Source organism: Heterodontus francisci, chromosome 4, assembly GCF_036365525.1.
Source record: "Heterodontus francisci isolate sHetFra1 chromosome 4, sHetFra1.hap1, whole genome shotgun sequence".
Lineage (NCBI taxonomy): Eukaryota > Metazoa > Chordata > Chondrichthyes > Heterodontiformes > Heterodontidae > Heterodontus > Heterodontus francisci.
Genome location: NC_090374.1, coordinates 80,963,362 through 80,989,994, shown reverse-complemented (window position 1 = coordinate 80,989,994; position 26,633 = coordinate 80,963,362). Strand labels below are relative to the sequence as shown.

General features: G+C 43.8%; 1 protein-coding gene across 1 annotated transcript in view; it reads left to right on the top strand.

Moving 5' to 3' along the window:
• LOC137369108 (solute carrier organic anion transporter family member 3A1-like) overlaps positions 1–26,633 on the top strand; it is a 395,526-nt gene that overhangs the window by 286,695 nt on the left and 82,198 nt on the right. The window contains exons 3-4 of the mRNA XM_068029763.1: positions 21,087–21,185; positions 22,980–23,249. Of these exons, the coding sequence (XP_067885864.1) occupies positions 21,087–21,185; positions 22,980–23,249 (369 nt within the window). The remainder of the gene's footprint in view (positions 1–21,086; positions 21,186–22,979; positions 23,250–26,633) is intronic.

The window sequence follows — 26,633 nt, the reverse complement described above, 5'->3', positions numbered from 1 at the left end:
AATTCAAAGCATAAATATTCATGTTCCAGAAAATTGCTGATCAAAATTTTAAAAATAACTTGAAAAGTTTTTTAGTGTAGGAGCTGGAAAAGCATTCTCCCAGTCTGATAGATCAGAATTAATGTTCCTGTCAATTGATCAAATATGCGTACTTACATTGCTTAAGAAATCGCAATTATCTGTGGAAAGGTTATTCTGAAACATTTGTAATATCACTCAAATAAACTGAAATCACTTTTCCTTTAGCTTTCTTCTCTTTAGCTCATGCAGCAGCAGAATTTGGAGTTTCAAGGCCTTTCAGCAAAGGTCCACAATAACACATTTGATTTCTCAGTGCTGTCATTCTGCCACACAGCTTGTACAACTGAAGTTAAGGCAGCTCTGCTTTGTGACTTTTATTCACATTATGTAATAAGAAGCAGGGCAGAACCCAGTTCACTTCAGACCTTACAAGGCAGAATCTCTGATTGGCAAATGTTCACAAGGAAATTCTTAAAGCAGTTGTATTACATTCCTATTTGTGTTACTTTTACATAGAATTAAATCCATTTAAAATGATCAGTCAATCACGGCAAAAATTGCACACACAGGAATGCAGTAGGTATCTGTTTAGCAATTATATGGGAACCTCACCAAGCGCAAGTTCTATGCATGCCCACTGGTGAAAATCAACATTGAGGCTTCAATTTTTTTGTGGTATTGGGGAGGGCAGAAATTGCTTGGGGATGCGTTTCATCACATCTCTGCCTCTGCGTGTCTTTCCCTCATTTCCCAATGGTCAGCCCCCGTGGTACAGATTGCTTCCACTGGTGGACAGGCAGATGAGGTAAATAATTGAACACTGTGTAATGAGAAGCTTTTTATGATGTGTGATGCAACATAAATGAGATGCATGGAGTTCAGTTGGTTGAAGATCTCAAAACAGATTCTTGAACAGCTAAACTATTATACAGTTTTCTTTCTTTCTTTCTTTTGGGCCTCCTTATCTCGAGAGACAATGGATACGCGCCTGGAGGTGGTCAGTGGTTTGTGAAGCAGCGCCTGGAGTGGCTATAAAGGCCAATTCTGGAGTGACAGGCTCTTCCACAGGTGCTGCAGAGAAATTTGTTTGTTGGGGCTGTTGCACAGTTGGCTCTCCCCTTGCGCCTCTGTCTTTTTTCCTGCCAACTACTAAGTCTCTTCGACTCGCCACAATTTAGCCCTGTCTTTATGGCTGCCCGCCAGCTCTGGCGAATGCTGGCAACTGACTCCCACGACTTGTGATCAATGTCACACGATTTCATGTCGCGTTTGCAGACGTCTTTATAACGGAGACATGGACGGCTGGTGGGTCTGATACCAGTGGCGAGCTCGCTGTACAATGTGTCTTTGGGGATCCTGCCATCTTCCATGCGGCTCACATGGCCAAGCCATCTCAAGCGCCGCTGACTCAGTAGTGTGTATAAGCTGGGGATGTTGGCCGCTTCAAGGACTTCTGTGTTGGAGATATAGTCCTGCCACCTGATGCCAAGTATTCTCCGAAGGCAGCGAAGATGGAATGAATTGAGACGTCGCTCTTGGCTGGCATACGTTGTCCAGGCCTCGCTGCCGTAGAGCAAGGTACTGAGGACACAGGCCTGATACACTCGGACTTTTGTGTTCCGTGTCAGTGCGCCATTTTCCCACACTCTCTTGGCCAGTCTGAACATAGCAGTGGAAGCCTTACCCATGCGCTTGTTGATTTCTGCATCTAGAGACAGGTTACTGGTGATAGTTGAGCCTAGGTAGGTGAACTCTTGAACCACTTCCAGAGCGTGGTCGCCAATATTGATGGATGGAGCATTTCTGACATCCTGCCCCATGATGTTCGTTTTCTTGAGGCTGATGGTTAGGCCAAATTCATTGCAGGCAGACGCAAACCTGTCGATGAGACTCTGCAGGCATTCTTCAGTGTGAGATGTTAAAGCAGCATCGTCAGCAAAGAGGAGTTCTCTGATGAGGACTTTCCGTACTTTGGACTTCGCTCTTAGACGGGCAAGGTTGAACAACCTGCCCCCTGATCTTGTGTGGAGGAAAATTCCTTCTTCAGAGGATTTGAACGCATGTGAAAGCAGCAGGGAGAAGAAAATCCCAAAAAGTGTGGGTGCGAGAACACAGCCCTACAGTACAGAGCTAACTATTTATAGGTCTTGCCACTTAGTGTTACAGTTACAGAGTGAGACTAGCATGTAGTAACATAACTGCATCCTGGCACTTAGCTAATAAGCATACTAAGATCTTAAAGGGACATCACTCTTAAAGGCAATCAAGCAACACATTGGACACAAGGGGAATCTGATAGTCTCAAACCTTCTGAGCAGCTGAAGATGTTTCTGGACAGAGCAATGCCTTGTTTAGGTCAAAAATCCTTTTAAAATGCTGCCACTTTTACACAGAGGTTGGCTATATCCCTCTGCTGCGGCAGGTCTTTCTGCTGCATCTTTTTGCCCCCCCACCCCCCATTTAATCAGGATTCTTCAGTGAGGCTGGGAATTCTACCTGCAATTTTTACAGTGACTCACCTAGGCCAGAGTTTAGGCCAGGGTCGGGGTGGATTTTCTACGGTAGGTTGAAGTCCCATTTTGACAGAGACACACCCCAATCTATGGGGACTGAAAATTCCAGACTTGCAAAGTGAGTCTTCCCCAACCATTACCATTTCCACAGCACCTTTTTGGGGCATGGGCCTGATTCCAGAGGATTCCAGCTTGAGCAGTTAAGGAAACAACAGGCGTTTGCAGAAGTGAGTGAATCTGAAACAGCTTATATGTTTTACAGTACAATGTTTAGTTCAGGCAGAATGTGGAGCGACAGATAAAATGCTGTATTTACTCACTTTGCCATGTTGTGTGGTTGGGAAAAGAGGATCTATTGAGTCCAACCTGTGTTACGGGGTGGGGGGAAAGCGAGAACCTGTTGAGGCAGAGAGAGAGTGAGAAAAAGAGAGCACCCTATTAAGTAGGGGGAGGGTGACAGAAGGGGAGAGAAATATCCTATAGTGGGGGTAGGCATGTTTAGCTCTGCCACGAATGGGAGGGATTGTTTCTGTCAGGGCTTACTCGGTCCATGTTAAAATACAGGTTTGCGCCCAACTCACTCAGTACTGCCAAGGAGACCAACTACTAAATTGAAAAATTGAAGTTTACTTCTGCTGTGCAGATGAACTCTAAAAGCAGTTATTGCAACCAGTGACAACTTTCTTTTAACACTGACTTCATTCGGTTTGTTCTTTGCCAGTGTTGTTCACTGGTACAAAATCGTACCTGCCACACATAGATCTGGTGAGCTAAGAGTTTTAATAGCTGTTTTTAGTGGATGAATTAGTCAGTTGAAATTGATACATTTGTGCTACGCATGCCATTGCAAAAACCACAATCCTTGTCATATGCTGTAAAAAATTAACTGGTTTGAAACAGACTGCAGTAAAAATTAAAATATGTGCATATAACTACTGTCAGAGAGCATAGGAAATGCTGCCAGTATCAAAGAGTTGATTGACATGGCTGGTGCGTATGATTGATTTTCCCCTCGAATGCACCATTGGTTGACGTTGCAGACGAAATTGCGGCACCTGCTCATTAATATGCATGCATGCATGGTTTGCATTTCACAAGTACTTAACAATCTAAATAAGCTAAAATTGAAATCTATATTTAGTTGTTACTTGAGGAACATTGGAAATAATCAGTATCTCGAACATTCTTTGATGATCTGAAGACTCAACAATGGTTTCATACCAAACTTGTAGCTGTAACAAGCTTTTCAAGAAATAATAATCAAAAGATTAGCGTCCAATATTGACTTTTAAGTGACCATACAACTGATAACCTGATAAATGGATAGCGTATAACTTAATGAATCTTGGATATAATGGTTACCACATGTTAGCCTTCTGCAGGAGCATCTATTAAATGAGTCATATTCTGCCCTCGAAAAGCACTGACTCATGTTAAGTATTGTTCCATCAGTGACAATAACATTTCAGTATCTTACCCAAGTGCATACTTTTCATGTGTGAGTCTTGACAATGGATATTGGCAGGCTAGCTGAGGAGGACATCATGTTTAGTTTAGTTTAGAGATACAGCACTGAAACAGGCCCTTCGGCCCACCGAGTCTGTGCCGACCATCAACCACCCATTTTATACTAATCCTACACTAATTCCACATTACTACCACATCCCCACCTGTCTCTATATTTCCCTACCACCTACCTATACTAGGGGCAATTTATAAAGGCCAATTAACCTATCAACCTGCAAGTCTTTGGCATGTGGGAGGAAACCGGAGCACCCGGAAGAAACCCACGCAGACACAGGGAGAACTTGCAAACTCCACACAGGCAGTCCCCAGAATTGAACCCGGGTCGCTAGAGTTGTGAGGTTGCGGTGCTAACCACTGCGCCACTGTGCCGCCCACTTATCATGGCTTGATCTTGTCCTTATTGAACAGCAAAAAACTTGCATTTCAGTAGCACTCTTTATGTACAGGATTCCCAAAGTGGATGAAAAAAGTGCCAAGCAGAAGAGAAAGAAATGAAATAGTAAAAGGAGATGAGGAATTCCACAGAACGCATTCTTGAAGAGGAGAATCCTTAGGTTTTTTGAAAACAGGTAGAGAACCCATAACTACTGATGTAATACGCCTCATACGTCTATAGTAGACAATTAATATAAACACCCTTTTTATACGAAGCTCCTCAAACTATATTCATCCTTTTTTATGGCTCCCAAAGGAAGAACATATAGGTGTCTACTACTACAGCAACAAAGTAAATTGCATTTATGTAGTACCTTTAACATAGAAAAACGTATTAAGGTGCTTCACAGAGAGATAAGGAAAAAAACTGGATGCCAAGCTGAAGAAAGAGATATTAGGAGGAGTGGCCAAAAGCTGGCCAAAGAGGTGGGATTCAATGAGAGTCCTAAAGGAGGACTGCTAAGTGAAGAGATGGAGCGGCTTAGTTTGTGGAGCCTAGCCGGCTGAAAGCACAGTTGCTAATAGTGGGGTGAATCAGATTTGCATGAGAAGCCGGAGTTTGAGAGTGAGATTGTATGTCTGGAGAAGGTTAGACATAGGAAGGAACGAAGCCACAGCAGGACCTAACCACAAGGATGAGAATTAGAAATCTGAAGCATTGGGATACTGGAAAGAAGTTGCAGATCCACGCAGGTAGGACTGATGCACAGACAGGACTTTGTGCAGGTATGATATGGGAAGAGTTTGGATGAGCTAATTTATGAGGAATGGAGGGTGATTAGGAGAGCATTAAAAAGTTCAATTGGGAGATGTCAAAGACATGGATGAGAATTTCAGTGGCCCCTACTGTTTTAGGGGCGGAGACAGATGATGTTATTGAACTAAGACGTCTTAGCAATGGCGATAATATGGGATCAGGAACTCAGCTTGTGGTTGATTAGGACACCAAGATTGAAAATAGGCTTGTTCAGCCCTAGATAATGAGTGGGTTGAGGTTGGAGTCAATAGCAAAGGTATGGAGTTTGTAACGGAGACCAAATATGATGGTTTTGGTCTTCCTGCGTTAATTAGTTGGAGACATTGTGGCTTATCTAAGTTGGGATGTCGGACCAGCACTGTCGTAACACTGAAGTAGTGCATGGGTTGAGATAGGTGATGGAGAGATAGACCTGAGTTTCATCAAGCCACATCTGGAAGCTGACCTCATGTTGATGGACAAGGTTGCTGGTGGCAACATATAGGTAAAGAAGAAGAAGGGGCTGGGACTAAGGGCAGATTGTAGGCAGAGACCTGAGATGATAGCTTGGGGTGGAAGGAAACTCTTACTAAGAGATACTGTGTCTATGATTAGATAGGTAAGAGCGGAAGCATGAGAGGACTGTCCCTATGAACAGGACAATGGAGGGGAGTTTTCATACTTCAGTTATAAGTGTTGTAACCTTATAATCTAAAAATGCATCTGATTTACCATGAATTCTATTAACAGATTGGATAAATGTAATTAAAATTGTTAACTTTCAACTGTCATTTATTTTGCTTCTTCTGCAGGCTTTTCCTTTCTGAAATCTTTCAGCAGATACTTTGTGTGGCAATCCCAATCGATTGGGATGAGACCATGAATAAAGATATCCATGCAATTCCTGGTTCAGCTACTGGAAATTCATGGTATTGCCTTGATCTATCACCACTTGGTGGTACACTCGAGGACCCATTTGAGATTTGGGTTTGAAACTATGATTGAATTCCTGTCTGTTCATACTCAGTGCAAAAAAGTATAGCCGAGGAGAGCAGTTGCTATTCTGAGTAAAAGCTAACATTTGAGCCTAGGTGCTGTGTAGTCCATGGCACAGTGAAAATATAGTGATTATTGTCAGGTTGCTTTTAAACACTGCCAAACAGAAGATATTATAATTTCACTTTCAGCAATTGACACCATTGTACCTTTAGTGTTTATTTAAGTAGCTGCTGATACACATTTTGAAATGTGTGTTCCTGGTAAACATTAACTAGCTCAATTCTGGTAACAGAAGGACGAAGCTGTGTTGTTTCTTATGTGTTTCAACAGTGCAATTTCTTAGGTAAAATTGAGTTTTTTTATGCAATTGCTATTTTTAGCTGCAGTTATTCAGTAGATCCCCTCTTAGAGCATTGTTTGATGTACAAATAGTTCAAACCCTTTGATATAAAGCACATAGTTTATGGCTGGCACTTAAAGGAAAGCCAAATAAATAACCTTGTTTATCGCATGCAATTCATGTTAACCTTTTATCCTTTATATATGACTCTCAAAGGCTATTCATAAAACTAATTCTATTATGACTGAAAAGCGATTTTTTGGGAACAAAACCAACTAAAGTCAAACACTCAAAACCCAGGACAGCACATTAGCTTTTCCAGAGAATCAGAGAACCCTGACATATTGGCCGGAATTCTGGGAGCTTGCAGAATTCCTGGGGCCCAAATCAGGAGTGGGGGAGGGGGGAGGATGACTTCACTTCGGCAGGCAGTGGGACCCAGGGCCACATTTTGCCAATTAAGTGGTTGCCGCGATGACAGCTGTCCTATTAAGGATAGCGATTTGTTGCCAACAGCTGCCAGCACAATCAGAGGGCCGACAGCTCAGCAGTGCCATTGCTAGTGGTGACCATTGCTGGGACTGCACTTGGAGGATAAGGTAAGTGGGGTCTGGAGGTGTCAGGACCAGTCAGGCAGGTTCTGGCGAGTGGGGAGAGATAGTCACTGAAGGAGGCACCCCCATCAACCAGAGCCCACTGGGAACCTGCCAGGAGTGGTCTCTTCATTCAGCGGTGGGCCCTCCCCATGCAGCAAAATGCCCATGGAGGCAGAAAGAGGCCCTGAATTGGCCACTTAAGTGGCTCAATTGGGCTCCGGGTAGGTAGGCCATATGCCATCTTTCCCGCTGCTGGCAAAATGGCATGGTGGCAGAAAGGCAGCCATTTTGCCAGCCTTCCCGCCTCCCAATCCATCCCCAAAGAGCTGATAAAATTCAGCCCATCATCTCACATTAGAATGGCAGGATCTGAACTGTGAGCGAATATGGCCCAATAGCCTTCGCAAGACTGCAGAAGATATATAGAAAATATAATGTAGCTTCAACTATCAGTCTTCCATTCTGGTTGAGAAGTTTCACACTGTACTTCAATATCCCTCAGATATATGAGTTCACGTACACACTATTTTCCCCATGTGGCACATTATGCCATACAACACGAATGACATTATTGCCTATATGTCAGTTCCACTTACACCTAGACTTCACTATTATTGCAGGCAGCTTTGCGTAAGACCCTGAAGACCTCCAGGAGTTGAAGTGCGATCAGTATTGACCAGGAAAGGGAATTTTCATATAGGGCTGGATTTTATGCTCATCCCACTGTGGGTTTCGTGGTGGTGGTGGTGGTGGGGGACAGGGGAATTAGGGCAGAATCGCCCGCCATGGAACCCGATGCCAGGAATCCCGGTTGCGATTCTCCTGGGGAGGGGATAGGTCGACGACGGTTTTGATGAATGGTCACAGACCTGAAACATTAACTCTGCTTCTCGCTGCACAGATGCTGCCAGACCTGCTGAGTATTTCCAGCACTTTCTGTTTTTATTTCAGATTTCCAGCATCTGTCATATTTTGCTTTCCTTCTTTTGGTTGTTCATGCTATAATGGTAAATATAATGTGAAAATTATTGCAATACTGTAGTGTTTATATGATTGATGTTACAGTCTATTGAAAAGATCGTTTATATTGCTGGTCTATTTGCTTTTAATGCTTATGTTCTCTATATAAATAACATTTTTTTTGTAAGTTGATTTTCAAATGATCAATTTGGACTCTTGGTGCTTCCCACTACATGGTATAATTACCATATAAGCAACAGTGTACTGTTGTACATTGCTCAATTTCAGAGGAATAAAGCAGATTTATTTCAATGTACCTGGGGGCATTTTTTCAACTGTAGGGTTAATTATAAAAGAAAAATGTAATTCAGAGCTCAATCAACATCAGACAATTTTCTTAAAAGAATTTCACATGAGGGTCGTTGTTCTGGTCAACAAACTGTGTTCAAACATTTTGAATATTGACATGCACCCAAATAAGCATATGGCAGGTGGTGAAGGATTGGGCGTGCCACAGGGCAGTGCAGCTGGTGGAGACCTGACTGCACCTTCTTCATGTGAAGTTTCCAGCTCAAAAATAATGCTAAAAACTCGTTGCAGCTTTCTTTTGTTCATATTTATAAATTGAATTGCTGCAGTTGCTCCCTAGAAGATCTCATGACTCATTTTTAAGAAATGAAGGGGGAGTTCTGCCAGTGCCCTGGCCGATGTTTGTCCCTTAACCAACATTACTGAAAGCAGATCACCAGGTCATCTGTCTTTTTGCTGTTTGTGACACACCCTCGTGTTTGCAATTTAGCTACTGTGTTTCCTGATGTGAAATCCGTGACAACACTTCAAAAGTACTTCATCAACTGTGAAGCACTTTGGAATGTACTGAGGTCATGAAAAGCGCTATATAAATGCAAATTCCTTCTTTCTGCTACATTTCTGGCGATGTTACAGAAGGGAAGTGGGAGCAATTTCAAGGAAATTCCAGGCCATGGGCTCTGCCTCAGTAGCCACTTGTGGTAAAGCATTCCATATTCTTCATAATAAAAACAGGAAATGACAGAAATACTCAACAGGTCAGGCAGCATTTTCTTTTTATATTCAGATTTCGAGCACTCGCAGTATATTGCTTCCATATTCCTAGTATCCTTCTGGGTGAAAACTCGACACTCAGTCTTTGCCCCTTGTTACTATTTTGCTGACTAGCAGAAATTATCTTTAATTTCCTGTTCTCTCCAATCCTTTCATAATCTTAAACACCTCAATTAGTTCCTGTTAATCATAAATATTTTAGTGAAGAAAATGTCTGGCTTATCTGTATGAACAAATGCAAGGAAAGCCTTAGTTAACAGGACAATATAGATGGGCTGCTAAGATGGCAGAGCAGTGGCAAATGAAATTTAATCCTGAGAAGAGTGAGGTGATGCATCTTGGGAAGGAAATATACAATGGATGGTAGGACCCTAGGAAGTACAGATGGTCAGAGGGACCTTGGTGTACTTGTCCATAGATCACAGAAGGCAGCAACACAAGTAGTTAAGGTGGTTAGGAAGGCATATGGGATAGTAACATAGAACCATAGAAAAATTACAGCACAGAAGGAGGCCATTCAGCTCATTGTGTCCATGCCGGCTGAGAAGAAAAAAACTGGCCTCCCAATCTAATCCCACCTTCCAGCACCTTGCAGCTTGCAGCACTTCAGGTGCATGTCCAAGTACGTTTTTAAAAGAATTGAGGGTTTCTGCCTCCACCACCATTCCTGGCAGTAAATTCCAGACATCCACCACTCTCTGGGTGAAAAAGTTTTTCCTCATGTCCCCTCTAATCCTTGTACCAATCACCTTAAATCTGTGCACCTGGAAATTGACCTCTCCGCAAGAGGAAACAGGTCCTTCCTGTCTACTCTATCTAGGCCCCTCATAATTTTGTACACCTCAATTAAGTCACCCCTCAACCTCCTCTGTTCTAAGGAAAATAACCCTAGCCTATCCACTCTTTCTTCATAGCTGCAACTTTCAAGCCCTGGCAACATTCTTGTAAATCTCCTCTGTACTCTCTCCAGAGCAATTATTCCCTTTCTGTAATGTGGTGATCAGAACTGTACACAATACTCCAGCTGTGGCATAACCAGCGTTTTATACAGTTCCAGCATTAGATCCTTGCTTTTGAATTCTATACCTCGGCCAATAAAGGAAAGCATTCCATATGCCTTCTTCACCACTCTATCTACTTGTCCTGCCACCTTCAGGGACCTGTGGACATACACGTCAAGGTCTCTCACTTCTTCTATCCCTCTCAATACCCTCCTGTTTATTGTGTATTCCCTCACTTTATTTGCCCTCCCCAGATGCATTACCTCACACTTCTCCGGATTGAATTCAATTTGCCACTTTTCTGCCCACTCAACCAAACCATTGATATCATTATGGAATCTACAGCTACCCTCTTCATGATCAACTACACGACCAATTTTTGTGTCATTAGCAAATTTCCCAATCATACTTCTCACATTTAAGTCCAAATCATTAATATATACCACAAACAGCAAGGGACCCAACACTGAGCCCTGTGGAAAGCCACTGGAAACAGCTTTCTATTCACAAAAACATATGTTGACTACTACCCTTTGTTTCCTGTCCCTGAGCCAATTTTGGATCCAACCTGCCACATTGCTCTGCATCCTATGGGCTTTCATTTTACTTGCCTTTATTAGCCGAAGCATAGAATATAAGAGCAGGAAGGTTATGATGGAGCTGTATAAAACACTAGTTAGGCCACACTGGAGTACTGTGTACAGTTCTAGTCGCCACACTATAGGAAGGATGTGATTGCACTGGTGAGGGTGCAGGGGTGCAGAGGAGATTCACCAGGATGTTGCCTGGGCTGGAGCATTTCAGCTATGAAGAGAGACTGGATAGGCTAGGGTTGTTTTCCTTAGAGCAGCTGGATAGGCTAGGGTTGTTTTCCTTAGAGCAGAGAAGACTGAAGGGGGACATGATTGAAGTATACAAAATTATGAGGGGCATAGATAGGGTAGAAAAAGGAAGAAACTTTTTCCCTTCGTGAAGGTGTCAATAACCAGGGGGCATAGATTTAAAGTAAGGGGCAGGAGGTTTAGAGGGGATTTGAGGAATTTTTCACCCAGAGGGTGGTTGGAATCTGGAGGAACATACTGCCTGAAGGGGTGGTAGAGGCAGGAACCCTCACAGCATTTAAGAAGTATCTAGATGAGCACTTGAAATGCCATAGCATACAAGGCTACGGGCCAAGTGCTGGAAAACGGGATTAGAATAGATAGGCTTGATGGCTGGCATGGACATGGTGGGCCAAAGGGCCTGTTTCTGTGCTGTATAACTCTATGACTCATTGCTTATTTTCCAAGAGTTTTCAAGATTGTCTCAACGTGTTGTGTAATATAAAGTGTTACGGTCACCTGGTTCATGGTTTGAATTAATTTTCTATTATTCTATTAATTAATTTTAATTTGGGAATTGATTTTTTTTTAATGCAAGACAATGAAAACACCTTCTTTGAGAAGCTGGCAAACAAGCCTAAGGTGGTTGCAAATCAAAGGGTGGCCCATGTTTATTTAGTAAGGTCATTTGGGAAGTATAAAGACCATACACAATGAGAACCCCTTTAAACTTGGTGATGGAGATGGTGGGCTGGATTTTACTAATGCGCCGCAAATCGCTTTGAAGTTGGAGGTCGGTCCGTGCGGAGCAGCCATAGCTGAGCCCCGCAATATTTTGCGCAAGGGCTCATTTAAATGGAAGGGGTGGAGCGACCGCCCCCGATAACATAAATGGGGTGGCTGCTCTGTTCCTGGCAATGGCATCTGGCATCACTGCACAGGCGCCTGTGCCATTTTTAAAGGGCTTCAAGCCCTTGGAAGAAATTTGTATTTTTAAAGGGAAAATGTGAAAGGTCACAATAAAAAAACAGGCAAAGTCCCTCTTCTAGCATCCCCCAATGATATAGAAAGGTTGCATTTTCCCTCTCCCCCCCCCCCCGAAAACAATGCTTTGCCAATTCCGACTGTTCACCCCCAAACTCCCCCCCTTCAGCCCCTACCCACCATCCCCCCAGCCAATTGAAACAATTTTCACCGCAACCCCCTCCTCCCTGAAAATTTCACTCCTCCGCCCTCCTCACTAGTCTCGTGTCTCGGATCTCTGAAAGGGAATCCGAAGGTGCGGGAGCTTCAGCCACCAGCTGGAACATTGGCGTGAGGTGGCCATCAGGACCAGGTAAGTTCATTTAAATTCATTTACATTGATTTCAATATGGAGATGAAGGTTCCACCACCAAGCAGCGGGGGGGTGGTGGGGTGTGGTGATCGGATGGTGGATGGAGGGCGCACCGAGGCTTCACCACCGTCGGAAAAATGCAGCGGGGCCTTCCCGATGTCAGGGGCTGTGGCAGACCTCTCCTGGAAGAATTTTCTGCCCCCCCTCCCCTCCCCTCCCCACCCCACTGCCACCCCTGACCTCGGAAGGCTGGTAAAATTCCCTGGTGTGTCTGCAGCTACTTCAATCAGCGGTTTAAATTATTTGTGTGATCTCCCAGAACAAAAAGATTTGGAGTTGGAAATAATTAGTTCAAATTGCTATCTGGGCCATCCACATGCACCACATTGCTATGGAGATAGATGATGTATGGGGTGCCTGTTGGATTTTGTTCTGTGTACTTCCTGACACAGTGAGTTGGCTTTTGCAAATGCAGTTGGCTTTTGGAAAGCTATTGATTTTATACCAGCAGTTGGGCTTTTAGACAAGCAGTTGGGCTTTTGGAAAAGCAAGTTGGTTTTTGGAAAGCTGTTGGCTTTTGGAAGTCAGTTGGACTCAGGAGCAAAGAAGCCATCAGGAACCAGGGATGGTTCTGTTTTGAGGTAGGCCCATGCTCAAGCTGGGCAATCCAGATTCATGAGGTGTTGAAGGTGAACTGGAAGATTTGCCTCGCTGAAGCTAGAGGGAGAATCCCCAGGAAATCTCAAACCTTGAAGACAGCAGAGAAATTAAGGAAATCAAAGTGAATTCCCAAGAGCTCTGGTGCACGTTGGATTGGTCCCAGGAGAAGTGAACACATCACCAAGATCCTGTAATATATAGGGGAATGTTTGGGGTGGAAGTAACAGCCCAACAGGAGTGTCTGTTAAGATTTAGAGTTTAAAGCATATGTTGTTTCCAAATTGTAGTGTTAAGTTAGTAGTGCTTTGCTTGTTTAACTCTTGTACAGTAACGTTTTTTGTTTAAAACATGAAATTTTGTGCCGTAATACTTTCAGTAATAATTGAGAATTCGACTTTCTCTTTTTCAAAGTTAATGGGCCCCAACAGGATCGTAACAAAAGAGAAAAGCAGCAAATGCTAGAAAGCTGAGATAAAAGCTGGAAATTCACAGCAGGACAATCAGCATTGAGTGGCCGCATGGTGATTTGAAAGTGTTATCTGGTGCAATATAGAGAGAAGGCCATTTTCCAGAGAGCTGCATTTGAAGCTGCTTTATTGATGCATATTATTGGGAAACATAACATTGGCCCAAACAAAAACAGAAAATGCTGGGAATACTTAGCAGGTCAGACAGCTTCTCTGGAGAGTAAAACAGAGTTAACTTTTCAGGTCTGTAACCTGTGATCAGACCTGAAATGTTAACTCTGTTTTTCTTTCCACAGATGCTGCCAGACCTACTGAGTATTTCCAGCATTTTCTGCTTTTGTTACAGATTTCCAGGATCCACAGTATTTTGCTTTTGTAATCGCATTGGCTCAGCTCTGCGTTGTACCAAATGTAGGAGTCATCAATGCTATGAGTGAACTCAAAGTCAGAAATGTCAGTTTTTACATTGCTGTCATCCCTAACATTACTATGAATACAGGAAGTAATCTTGCACAGCATTACCACATAGATGAATATTACTACCCATCAGAATACAGAAAGACTGTGCTAATGATAACATGGTTTCCATCAAACATTTTTCCTAAAGTGATATCTGGTAAAAACTCAAATTGATAGAAAACAGTTGCGTTTTGTATATAAGTGTTACCTTGTGATAATACTAAATGTCATGATGGAGTTCACAAAAATCCTAATTTGAAGTAATGAAAGCCAACTGAAAGTAAGCAACAAACTAGGCAACTGCAATAGTTATGAAAAGATTTTAAGTTTCTGTATTCCAATTATTCATAGGAATGATAACAGATGTCATTTGAGATTTCAAGTGGTGATAACATCTCAACTTGTTCTCCACGGATTGGTTGCGACTAGCCCCATGCTTCACAATTGTAGTTCATATTGTACAATGCATAAATTAGATACTAATTCTATTCTAACTGACATATGCCAAGAAATTAATTATGTAAAGTATAAAAATTTTAACTAATACATATGTAAATGGATACACTAGTGCAGTTTCAACTTTGAGTAAAACCAATCCAATTAGGTGCTTCAAGTTAAAGGGCCAACAATCCTGTTTTTTCTAACTTTAGTGAAAAAGCGGACATGAGTAAACTGTAGTGCAGAATCGACAGAAAACACTAGAAAATTGAGGTGTCTAAGATGATGATAGGATAGCTGGAGAGCAACTATTTCCTCTCGTAGGGGAGTCCAGAATAAGAGGGAAGAACCTTAAAACTAGATCGAGGCAGTACAGCGGTGATGTCAGGAAGCACTTCTTCACAAAGGATGGTGAAAATCTGGAGCTCTCTCCCAAAAAAGGCTGTTGAGGCTAGGTCAGTTAAAAATGTCAAAATTGAGATTGAAAGATTTTTGTTTGCTAAGAGTACTAAGGGATATTGAACCAAGGCAAATAAATGGAGTTAAGTTACAGGTCAACCATGATCTAATTGAATGGTGGAACAGGCTCCAGGATCTGAATGGTCTACTCCTGTTCCTATGTTCCTTCCTATGTTCCTAACACTAATCGACTATTCACCCATGTTTGCTGCTTTTTGGAAGAATTCTACCCTTTAAAAAAACTCATGAACATTAATAAGAAGTGAGTAAAAACATTGATTTTGATTTGTTAAAGCATTGCTAAATTCATTAACAATGACTTTGTGCGGCACTTTACAACTATGTAGTTCAATCGGCGAGTGAATATTTCACTCCAGGTCATACTTAGAGTTAGTGAGCTTAATAAAATGGATTGCTATTGTTGGTTCACTCTCCCTTCTGTGTTGTTGTTGTTTCTTCCATTGAAATGGGTTTAGGTATTGGGGGTGGTCTTATATTAAATACGACTTGAAAAAGAGGTTTCGAACTACCCAACTTTAAGCTAGAGGCTGAACATTACTCATTCTGACAGGACTGAATCCTATGGGTAATTTTGTCATCTGTGTTTGTTGAGAGTCAATTAAACATTTTAAACAGCATACAACAGACCCTGTCCAAATTCCATCCCTCCCTCCAGGAAAGTCTGTTGCAGTTTTCAGGATTTTGTCCGATATGCATTTTGGTCATACTCCCAGAACCAACCATTCTGGCCACTGGCCCTGGAGGGAACATTAAACATATCTGGCATCACAGCACTTATGGTCACAAGCACATTGCTTCCTACCCTTCCTGATAGAGAGCAAGATAGAAAGACTTACATTAATATAGCACCTTTCACAACCACAGGATGTCCCAAAGCCCATGAAGTACTTTTGAAGTGAAGTTATACTGTTGTAATGTAGGAAATCTGGTAGCTAATTTGCACACAGCAAGCTCCCACAGATACTAATGTGGTAATTGTAAGGAAAGAGTTAACAAAATGAGCGTTGGTCCTATAGAAAGTGAGTCTGGGGAATTAATAAGGGAAGATAAGGAAATGGCAGATGAATTGAACAGGTATTTTGCATCAGTCTTCACTATAGACAATACAAGTAACATCCTAGAAATAGCTGTAGATCAGGAAATGGAAGGGAGGGAGGAACTGAAGAAATTACAATCAGTGGGGAAGCGGTATTAAGCAAATTGTTGGAGCTGCGGGCTGACAAGTCCCCGGGTCCTGATGGACTTCATCCTAGGGTGTTAAAAGAAGTGGCGAGTGAGGTGGTTGATGCATTGGTTTTGATTTTCCAAAATTCCCTAGATTTGGGAATTGTTCCATTAGATTTGAAAATAGTAAGTGTAACTCCTTTATTCAAAAAGGGAGGGAGACAAAAAGCAGGAAACTACAGGCCAGTTAGCTTAACATCTGTGATGGGGAAAATGTTCGAAGCTATTATTAAAGACATTATAGCAGGGTACTTAGAAAAATTCAAGGTATTCAGGCAGAGTCAACATGGTTTTGTGAAAAGGAAATCATGTTTAACCAATTTCTTGGAATTCTTTGAAGAAGTAACATGTGCTGTGGAAAAAGTGGAACCGGTGGATGTACTGTACTTAGATTTCCAGAAGGTGCCACATCAAAGGTTATTGTGGAAAATAAAAGCTAATGGTGTTGGGGGTAATATTTTGGCATGGATGGAAGATTGGCTAGCTAACAGGAAACAGAGAGTAGGCATAAATGGGTCATTTTCTGGTTGGCAAGACATAACGAGTGGTGTGCCACAGGGATCAGTGTTGGGGCCTCAACTTTTTACAGTTTATATAAATGACTAGGATGAAGGGACCGAAGGTATGGTTGCTAAATTTGCTGATGACACAAAGATAGGTAGGAAAGTTGTGAAGAGGACATAAGGAGGCTGCAAAGTGGGCAAAGATCTGGCAAATGGAGTATAATGTGGGAAAATGTGAAATTGTCCATTTTGGCAGGAAGAATAAAAAAGAAGCATATTATTTAAATGGCAAGGAATTGCAGAGCACTGACATGCAGAGGGATCTGGGTGTCCCAGTGCTTGAATCACAGAAGGTTAGTATGCAGGTACAGCAAGTAATTAGGAAAGCTAATGTTATTATTTATTGCAAGGGGAATTGAACACACAAGTAGAGAGATTATGCTTCAGTTATACAGGGCATTGGTGAGACCACATCTGGAGTACTGTGTATAGTATTGGTCTCCTTATTTAAGGAAGGATGTAAATGCATTGGAAGCAGTTCAGAGAAGGCTTACTAGACTGATACCTGGAATGGGTGGATTGTCTTACCAGGGAAGGTTGGACAGGTTAGGCTTGTATCTGCTGGGAGTTTAGAAGAGTAAGAGGCGACTTTGATTGAAACATATAAGATTCTGAGAGGTCTTGACAGGGTGCATGTGGAAAGGATGTTTCCTCTTGTGAGAGAATCTAGAATCTAGGGATCACTGTTTAAAAATAAGGGGTCACCCATTTAAGACAGAGATGAGGAGAAATTATTTCTCTCAGAGGGTCAGGAGTCTTTGGAACTCTCTTTCTCAAAGGGAAGCAGAGTCTTTAAATATTTTCAAAGCAGAGGTAGATAGATTCTTGATAAGCAAAGGGGTGATAGGTTATTGGGGGTCGGCAGAAATGTGGAGTTGAGGTTACAATCAGATCAGCCATGATCTTGAATGGCGGAGCAGGCTTGAGGGGTCGAGTGACCTACTCCTGCTCCTAATTCATATGTTCATATAATGACCAGATAATAGGGGAAACAATTGTTTGGTACACAGATCTACGTTGATTCCCAGGGGTATATAATCGTGGGATGCTACCTGCATGATATTTTTCATTGATATCAATACAGAATGCCTCACGGGCTGTGCTGGTCGCCTGCCCCTGGGGAATTGATATAGTCTGTATAATGCTGCTGGAAGGAAATGCCCACATCCCGTGGATTAATAAAACGAACAATGCCTGGCTCTTTAAAGGTCATTTGTGATGTTCATATGTGTAAGTAAATGGCTATTTATTTGGGACTGCATTTGCTGACAACGCTACCGCTAGGGGGTGCTGCTGTGGCACATGCGCAAATGCAGCATGTGCCACTAAAACGTCACAAAATGCGACTTTAGGCAGCTGCCAGGACTAAAGATGGCGCTGCTCAAATAATCACACGGAGGCAACCTAACAAACACATGTTAGCACACAATGGCGGAGTGAGAGAGCGAGCGAGCTGGCCGGGGCGCGGGCCGGGGGGAGCGGGACGTGGAGGGTGGGGGGAGCGGAGCGGGCCTGGTAGGAGCGGAGCGGTCGGCGAGTGGGCGAGCGAACAGCCCAGTGACGGAGTGAAGCGGAGCGGCCGGAGACAGCAGCGTGAGGGGGGGTGCGTTTTTCAACGCATGCGCCATAAATTTGCAACGGCATAAGACTTACCAAACTTACCCGCACCCGGCGACACCAAGGTCTTCGGCCGCTCGCTCCCCATGGCTCTCTACGGCCTCTCGCTTCCGGCCCTCTCCATCCAGCCGTTCTCTCCAGGTGCAGATCCCCCATCCAGCCGCTTTGTCCCCGACTTCTCAACTGTACCTCAGGCATTGCAGCTCTCTGGTCCCTGCCTTTTGCATCCCTCTCTTCAGGAGCTTCTGAATTTAACTCCCTCCCACTACCCCCCCACATCCCCTCTCTACCTCCCCCCACCTCCCCACTCTTCCCCCACCTCCCCCCTCTCCCCCTCACACCCCCTCCCACCCCCACCCCTTCACAATCCCCTCCCTCTTCTCCCTCACAACCCCCCCTCATAACCCCCCCTACCCCTTCACAGCCCCCCTCTCCCACCCCACCCCTTCACAACCCCCCCCTCTCCTCCCCCACCCCTTCACAACCCCTCCCTCTTCCCTCTCCCCCCCATCTCCTCATAACACCCCCTCTCCTCCCCACCCCCTCATAACCCCCCCCCAGCCCCTTATAACCCCCCCCCCACCCCCTCATAAACCCCCCCACCACCAAGGACCACACCGCAGTTGAATATCTGAAGTGCAGTTGCAAAGTCAGGAAAATAACATCAAAAACCTCAACAATTCCAGGTTTAATTATTGAGAAGTTTTATTAAGTTCATTAAGCATCCGAGGCACTGCTATGCATGGATACATGAGTGTTGTGTTTCCAGCATTCCTGTGAGACAGACAGGCTGAGTCTCTGCTATGCAAAACTAAAGAGATTGTTCCTGGAGAGCCTTGTGGTGAATGAACGCGTGGCTCTCTATTCCACTACTGTATTGTCCATGTGAAGAAGGCAAAGTCATGAAAGTCTGAGCTCAGTCTATTCTTGGTGAATGTTCCCCAAACGCATCCCAATGTGCGCTCCCACTTCATCCAGAAATGCAAGGTTCCTTTCCATATCGTGACAAGCTCCACAGCATGATCCAGTTACCTTCGTTGCTTGAATGCTGACCTTAAGTCTCAAGGATTGTTTTCTCAAGGGCATGTTTTACATGAAAAGAAATAAGGAAAGAACATCAGTGTCAGAGCTTCCCTCCCTCCAATGAAATTACTGTTGAGCATGCTTTATGTTCTGCAGTATAGGCATGTACTGATAACACCGCCAATGAATCACTTAGTACCCACCTCAGCTGTAGGAGTCAGGATGATGTTACTGCCCCTATCTCGTGATGGTTCAATGCTGCTCTCAGGGAAAACATGAATGATGTGAGGGTGCTGGAAAAAGAAGCACATTTCTTTTGGACTATGAACATTAAGCAGGCCATTTAGCCCAGCTGTTCCCTGCTAGTGGTTATGCTACTCGTGCGCCTTCCCATCCACTCCCATTTAATCCTGCCTACTACTATCAGCATCACCTTCCATTTCTTTCGCTCTTATCTGCCTTTGCCTTCAAGCAACACAGAGGATGGAGAACGGTGTGGCTGCATTCCCACCTCACCAGTTGTGTACTCAGCAAGAGCATTCACATTTGTGCTACCACTGGATACGGCATGCTTGTTTCTTTCAGCGCTCAGTCTCTTCTTGCTGAATGTTCCCCAAGTGCTTGACCGCTTTACACGCCCTCTCTGCTTGACAGGCAGCAGCTGGCAATTGTGGAGTCTCACAAGGCTCTGCATGGTTGTTTCAAGGGCGGATGGGGAAACATGTGGCTGTGTGCCCATGTGCACGGCTCTAATGGGTGCAGGAACAGAGCAACTTACAACAGGAACTGGAGCACATGTACTGCCTGCACAAAGCCCCAGACAATGGAAAGGATTTTAGTGCAGTGCAGTGGACTGGAGCACATGCAGTGCCCCAGACAATGGAAATGTTTTCAGAGCAACTTAGAACAGGGACTGGAGCACATGCAGTGCCCCAGACAATGGAAATGTTTTCAGAGCAACTTACAACAGCAGAGCAACTTACCTTGGAGCAATCTCCTCTTTCTAATAAAAATGAAGCAGACTGAAATCTCCAAAACGACTAAATAATTATGATACAATGTGAGAAAATGCCCCACGAAACCTCTCCTCCTTCCACTTTCAGAAACTCACGCCGAAGCTTTGACGCATGCGTGAATATCAGAAGGTTGACGCATGCGTGAATACCCGTTGGCGTTGCATAAACCGCTGGCGCAGAGGCCGACCAGGCGCGTTGCCCGAAGAAGCACACGTCACACGATGATGTCATCGGCGCATGCACTAACCAGTCCTGGCAAGCTGGAACGCAGCGCATGCGCAGAGAGCAGGAGACCGTTTGCGCATGTGCGCACCGCGGCGCAGCCTGATGACGCCAGTGGCAGGCTGCGTTGTCAGGAATCACTTTGTTTATTTGTTTACTCTTATATTTTCAACATGGTGGAAGTGATAACTTGCTTTTGCAAATTTTGCTTTTGCTCTATCCTTGCTCTGGTGCATTGGGATTGGTACTATTTAATCCATAGTGCCACAGCAACCACACCAATAACATCTCATATTTCATTTTTAACAAAAGCGGAGATGGGCTTGGGGCAAAACACTGAAACTCTTTTGAAAATCTTTTGTGTGAGTTCACTTTTGTGTATCATAATTCCAGATGTTTAGACAAATTTGAGATAAAATTGGAAGATATGTGTTAGAAAATGAGGGTTCATATTTCACATCGAGAACTCTCTTAGAATCTCAACTGTTTGTAAGAATAACTTGGTGCTTTGTTTCTTGGTAACCTTTGTGATTTTTCATCCTTGAACAGGTGTCTTGTTTACCACCATGCTCTTTGGTCCTGCATTTGGATTCATGCTGGGTTCCTTGTTTACAACAATTTATGTGGACGCTATCTTCATTGACACAGGTTAGTTTTTAACATTGTGAAAAGATGCCAAATGAAGCATCTGAATATGAATTGTGATGTAAGCAGTAACTCACTCATTTGAATGCATCAGAAAGTAGACTTGCATTAGTTAAGTGTCAGGATGCGCTCTTCCCTGAACATGCAGAAAATGTAGTGATGTCTTGTCTTTTGTCAGAATCTGCCAAGTGGATGTACCCATCATAAACGCACCATCACAAAAATCACAAGTAATACTTTATGTGAATTCCTTTGAGATATTCTGTTGATATGATGAGGTGCCAAACAAGGTCAATTTTTCCTACCTTCCTTTTCTTCCTTCCTTTTCTTCCTTCCTCTCCTTCATTCCTTCCTTCCTTCTTTCCTTTGTTCCTTTCTTCATTCCTTCCCCCTCCCTCCCTTCCTCACTCACCTCCTTTCTTCCTTCCTTACTCACCTTCTCGCTTCCTTCCTTCCTCTCCTACGTTCCTTATCATCCTCCCTCTCCTTCCTTCCTCCTTTCCTCTCCTCCCTTCCTCTCATTTCTTCCTTCCTTCCTTCCTTAGTCACTTCCTTCCTTACTCACCTTCTTCCTTCCTTGAAAGAAGAAATGATTACATAGGAACATAGGAGCAGGAGTAGACCATTCAGCCCATCAAGCCTGCCCCGCCATTCAATATGATCATAGCTGATCATCCACTTCAATTCTTTTTACCCACACTATCCCCAAGCTAGAGAGGAAAAAAGATCACTATACGTTTTAACCACACAAAGCAAATTACCCATGCGTAATACCAATCATTGCATTTAACACAGCATGGTGGTAGGATGCAAGTTTACAGTTGAGATCTTTCAAATGGTAATTCCCCAAATGTATTGGAGATATAAGGAGAAGGAACAATCTTAGGCTGTTACCTCAGTCCATTCTTGAGTGCTTCCCAGCAGCCAGTTCAAGAGCGGCTTTAGTAGAGTTCTGAGAGAAGGTCCCCTACCTGCATGACATAGTAACAAGGAGTGGTGCATTTCATAGACAGAGTGGGATTGTAAAAGAAAAAAACTTGCATTTATATAGCACCTTCCACAACCTCAGGATGTGCCAAAGTGCTTTACAGCCAATTAAGTATTTATTGAAGTTTTGTTACTGTTCTAATGTAGGAAATGCAGCATCCAATTTATGCATAGCAAGGTCCCACGAACAGCAAAGTGATAAGTGACCAGTGAGCTTTATTGATGTTGGTTGAGGGATAAAAGTTGGCCCGGATAACAGAAGAACCTCCCTGTTCTTCTTGGAAGGTTCCATTTGATCTTTTACATCCATCTGAGTGGGCAAACAAGGAGTGACATTTACACTAATCATATATACCCCAATGAGATTTATAACATGGATTACAGAGTAAATGAAGTTTGTTGTGGCAGAGACAGCATCAATTTTCACCACAATCCCTTGTTAAGCTTCTTCTGCCAAGGATCTAACTGATAGCTCCATGGTTCAGCACAACTGCAATTTGTAAAGTATATTGGCAAGTAATTGTAGTGACCCCGGAGGAGTCCTGTACTGTCACTTAACTGAATCTGGGACTTGATAATCATCGTGTTTCAAGAGTGATTGATGGAATAGCCCTGACATAGTTGTAGCAGCTGGAGCTTTGATGTTTTCCATCCCTTTCCATTATGGTTCTCAAAGGAGCTGACTTTATCCATTCGTCATCATCATCGGGTTGGTTTCGGCTTACACATTCAACAGTCATGTTCTTAAAATAATGCTCATTTGCTGGAGTAATCTCTTGGACTTAATATCATTCTTCCTCTTTCTTTCAGCAAAATTGGACATTACCCCAGATGATCCTCGGTGGATTGGGGCTTGGTGGGCTGGCTTCCTCCTTTGTGCTGGGCTTCTGTTCTTCTCGTCTCTATTTATGTTTGGCTTTCCGCAGGCCATGCCAAAGAAACACCACACATTGAGCAAAAGCTCTCAGCAGCCCATGCTCCCAAGTAAAGGCCACAAAGACCAGTCACAACTAACTACGGAGGAAAATCAGAAAGAATGCAAACAAACCAGTGAAGCAACATGCACAGAATATCTGAGAGGTGAACATCTTCAAAGCACATTTTCTTCTCTTAAGAGTTTAGAGGCAGGGGTAACAGGTTGGAATATTTTAAATATTATACATAATAATAACACTAGGTCTGTCAATTAACCACAGTTAACTTCTGAAAGTGAGGTTAATTTTTTTCACATGACTTAATTGCAGGAGTTACTTTGGAGGATCCTTGGTAATTAGAATAATCAGTAGGAGAAAAAGACCAGCAGGGAAGTGCCTCAGCTACAGATGGCAATTGTGAAAAGTGTGTTCCCTCTGTTTTCCTCTTTGTGTGCCTAGTTTTGGGTCTGGGAAAGCTTTGAGGGAAGGAGTAAGAGGAAGAACTCAACACTCTGATGCCACCCTCACCCATAGTGGCTGCCATGCTCTGAGGGGGCTGGTGAAACTGGGGGGGGGGGGGAGGGGTGGGGGGCCAGCCCAAGCTTGTGAGGAGAGGGTGATGGGGTGCGTATCGGTGTCTGTCCACCACAGGGTAAGCAGTGGTTGCCGCTGGCAGCGGGAGCAGTATGTCCCTTGTACAGCTGGAGGGGCTCTGTCAGGAAATGGAGATGTCCTCTATTAATGAGATAGGAGCAGCAGCCATCTGGCGAGAGTGCCTGTGTGTAGAGCGGGAGGGGAAGGGAGGGTGGGTCTGGGTCTGGGGGAGCAGCAGGGCAGTGACAGAAACCAGTAACTGCTCCCACAACTTTACCTCTGTCCCCAGAAACTTTAAAGCCCAAGTCTGTACCTTCCATATGTCCCAAACTGAATTCATGCCACTCCACCCTCTAACATCCCAATCTGAGTACTTGACCATCCCTGCTCCCAGTCTAAGTTCCTACCCTTTCAATAGGTATTTTCCTGAATAAATTCCCTTTCTTATTATGTTGCTCTCTCAACACCCCCCTAAACCACAGGGGCAGGGTCATTTTCACAAAGGGGGAAGGCAGCCGTACTTACAGAACTTTGAATCCTTACCTTGCATGACCGATTGTCACCCACCATTCCTACCTCTTTGGACATCTGCCCAGGAGTTTTGAGCAGCTGCTTGCCACTCCATCTAGAAGGCAGGCCATGCCAATTGAGGGTTGAAGACTGAAGATCCATTTTTCATAGCTGCTCTGTAATTGATTGGTAATGTGGACATCATATGTGCCAGAATATCACCCTGCCATGATTGTAAGGATGTGAAGATCAAAAGGAGGTGGGTCTGATTGGTAACGTTTGACCGTGCATGGTAAACATGCAAAGTTCTGTAAGTCAGTCTGAGTTCTTTGCACAGGGCAGCAGTTAATACATAACAGAATGTAAGGAAATGTTTTGTGCTGTGCATACTTTATCTGCTTGGTACACAAATGGTGAGTGGACTGATATGGCTGGCTTCCTGTGGTCCTGAGAACTTATGAATATGTTTTCACTGCCCCTGAGTGGTGGAGACTGTAATTATGCATTGCATTACTTTCTGCCATGAGTTTGGAGCACTGCCCTTTGCAGGTTGCTCCCTCAACTGCCAAATGGGCAGATCTCCTTTCATCTACATCCTGTCACGCACTTCAGCTGCTACATCATAAACTTGGGTGTTTTGCCTTCATGCTCCTCCATGCTATCAATAGACAAAATAGAGTAACAATTCTAAATCTTTTGTCTCCAAAAAGTCCCTTTTCTGTAAAAGGCTCAGCAGCCCGACAAATAACCATGCCATTATAAGATGCTTTGCCCGAACTCAGCACCCAGGTTGGACACCAGGGCCTTGCGCTGATGTATAATTAGGTCCATCCTGAAGGATTTGCTGCACTCAGCATACACATGCCTGAACTATAGCATTTCACCCTTATTGATAGGATGCTGCTAGGAATTACTGTTACATGAAAATGGCCCTGGGCAGGGCTGGAGGGTGGGGGCTGGTGGTGGGTGTGGGGTTTGCAGAGAGCACAGGAAGATGTGCTTAAGAAGATCACACCACATACTAACCGCCCTGGTTAAAGGAATATTCCAAAGAATGGTCACATAAATTGATGTGCTGCAGCAAGCATCTCCATATCAATGTTGAACCAACACTTTTCTTGCTGCTGCCAACACAAAAGAGCAGCAAGTCTTTGGTCTGTATTGGGCTTATAGTGCCACACTGAGGGCAGTGTTGGCATGAATGCAAACTAAATCTGTAGCATAACATATAGCCAGTGGTTTGCAGTTGCTCCTAGATTACTTCCTGTTTAGCAATTCACAGGAAATTAAAACAGGGTATCAATCAACTTTGAATCATTTCCTTTCCAGACCTGTAAAGGTTTTTGAGTAGAACTTTTCCAATTAGTTATCAAATCTTCCAACAAGCTGCTCTGAATATTTTACATGTTCTGACAGTTCAATGTGTTTCTTGTACCACTCCTTCAGTTATGATTTCATGTGGATACCGGCCATTTACACTTTAAACCTGCAAAGGTATATAAACAGACTGTGCACCAGGGCATTTCTGGAATGATTCCAGTCATACGCCCATTGTATAAATAATCCGCACCTGTTTGCAGATATATAAATGGGTGTGATCCCCACCAGCGTGGGTGGTAGACAGGAGTTTTATTACAACTGACTAGAAGTTATCTGATGTCTGACAACTATAGTCAAAAAGCACTGATGTCAGGTGATTTGATCTTCTGAACATCAATGCTGCGAATCCCTGGGTCTAATTTTCAAGGGCCTGCTGAGTGCAGGAATGGAGTTATCCACTGGGCCCTGCTGCCTCTGGAATGTGACACCATTTTTAAAAGGATGCCAGCAGCGAGGAATGGGTTGGGTGCATGCCTTCAATTAAGTGCCTGTGGAGCTCATTAAGGAGCTCCTTCACAAGCTTGTCAGTATCATTGAGCAAATTTTGAAGGCTGGGAATGGGGAAGATCCCATGGGGGGAATGCGATAGGGTTGTGAGACGTGAACATTGTGGAGGGCCATGAGGACTATGGGAAGCGCTGATTAAAATAAAGCATAGGCAGCAAATAAAGCCCAGCTGCTTCAGGTGTGCCTGAGTGTGGCTATTACTGCAGCTGGAATAGTTGAATTACACATTGGTATGTGACAGGAAACCAGAGAGGGGCGCGAGCCCACTGGCATCACAGGGGCAGCTGGGGTTGGCAGCGGAAGGCCTGGTGAACGTACAAAGCTCGGTTAATGAAGATCAGAGGGGAACAGGCTACTCTGACATTGGACAAAGCAGCCAGGATGCGCTGCAGCAGATGCCATCTCCTGGAAAGCAGGAGGTCAGAGGAGCACAGCAGGGGCTGCAAAGGGATGAAGGCACTACTCAGGAGTCAACTACCTGAAAATGACAGTGCCAGTGATGTAGGAGGCTGCAGCTATCCAAGCAGATGGTCTTGGTCCTTTGTGCTCCGATCCACAT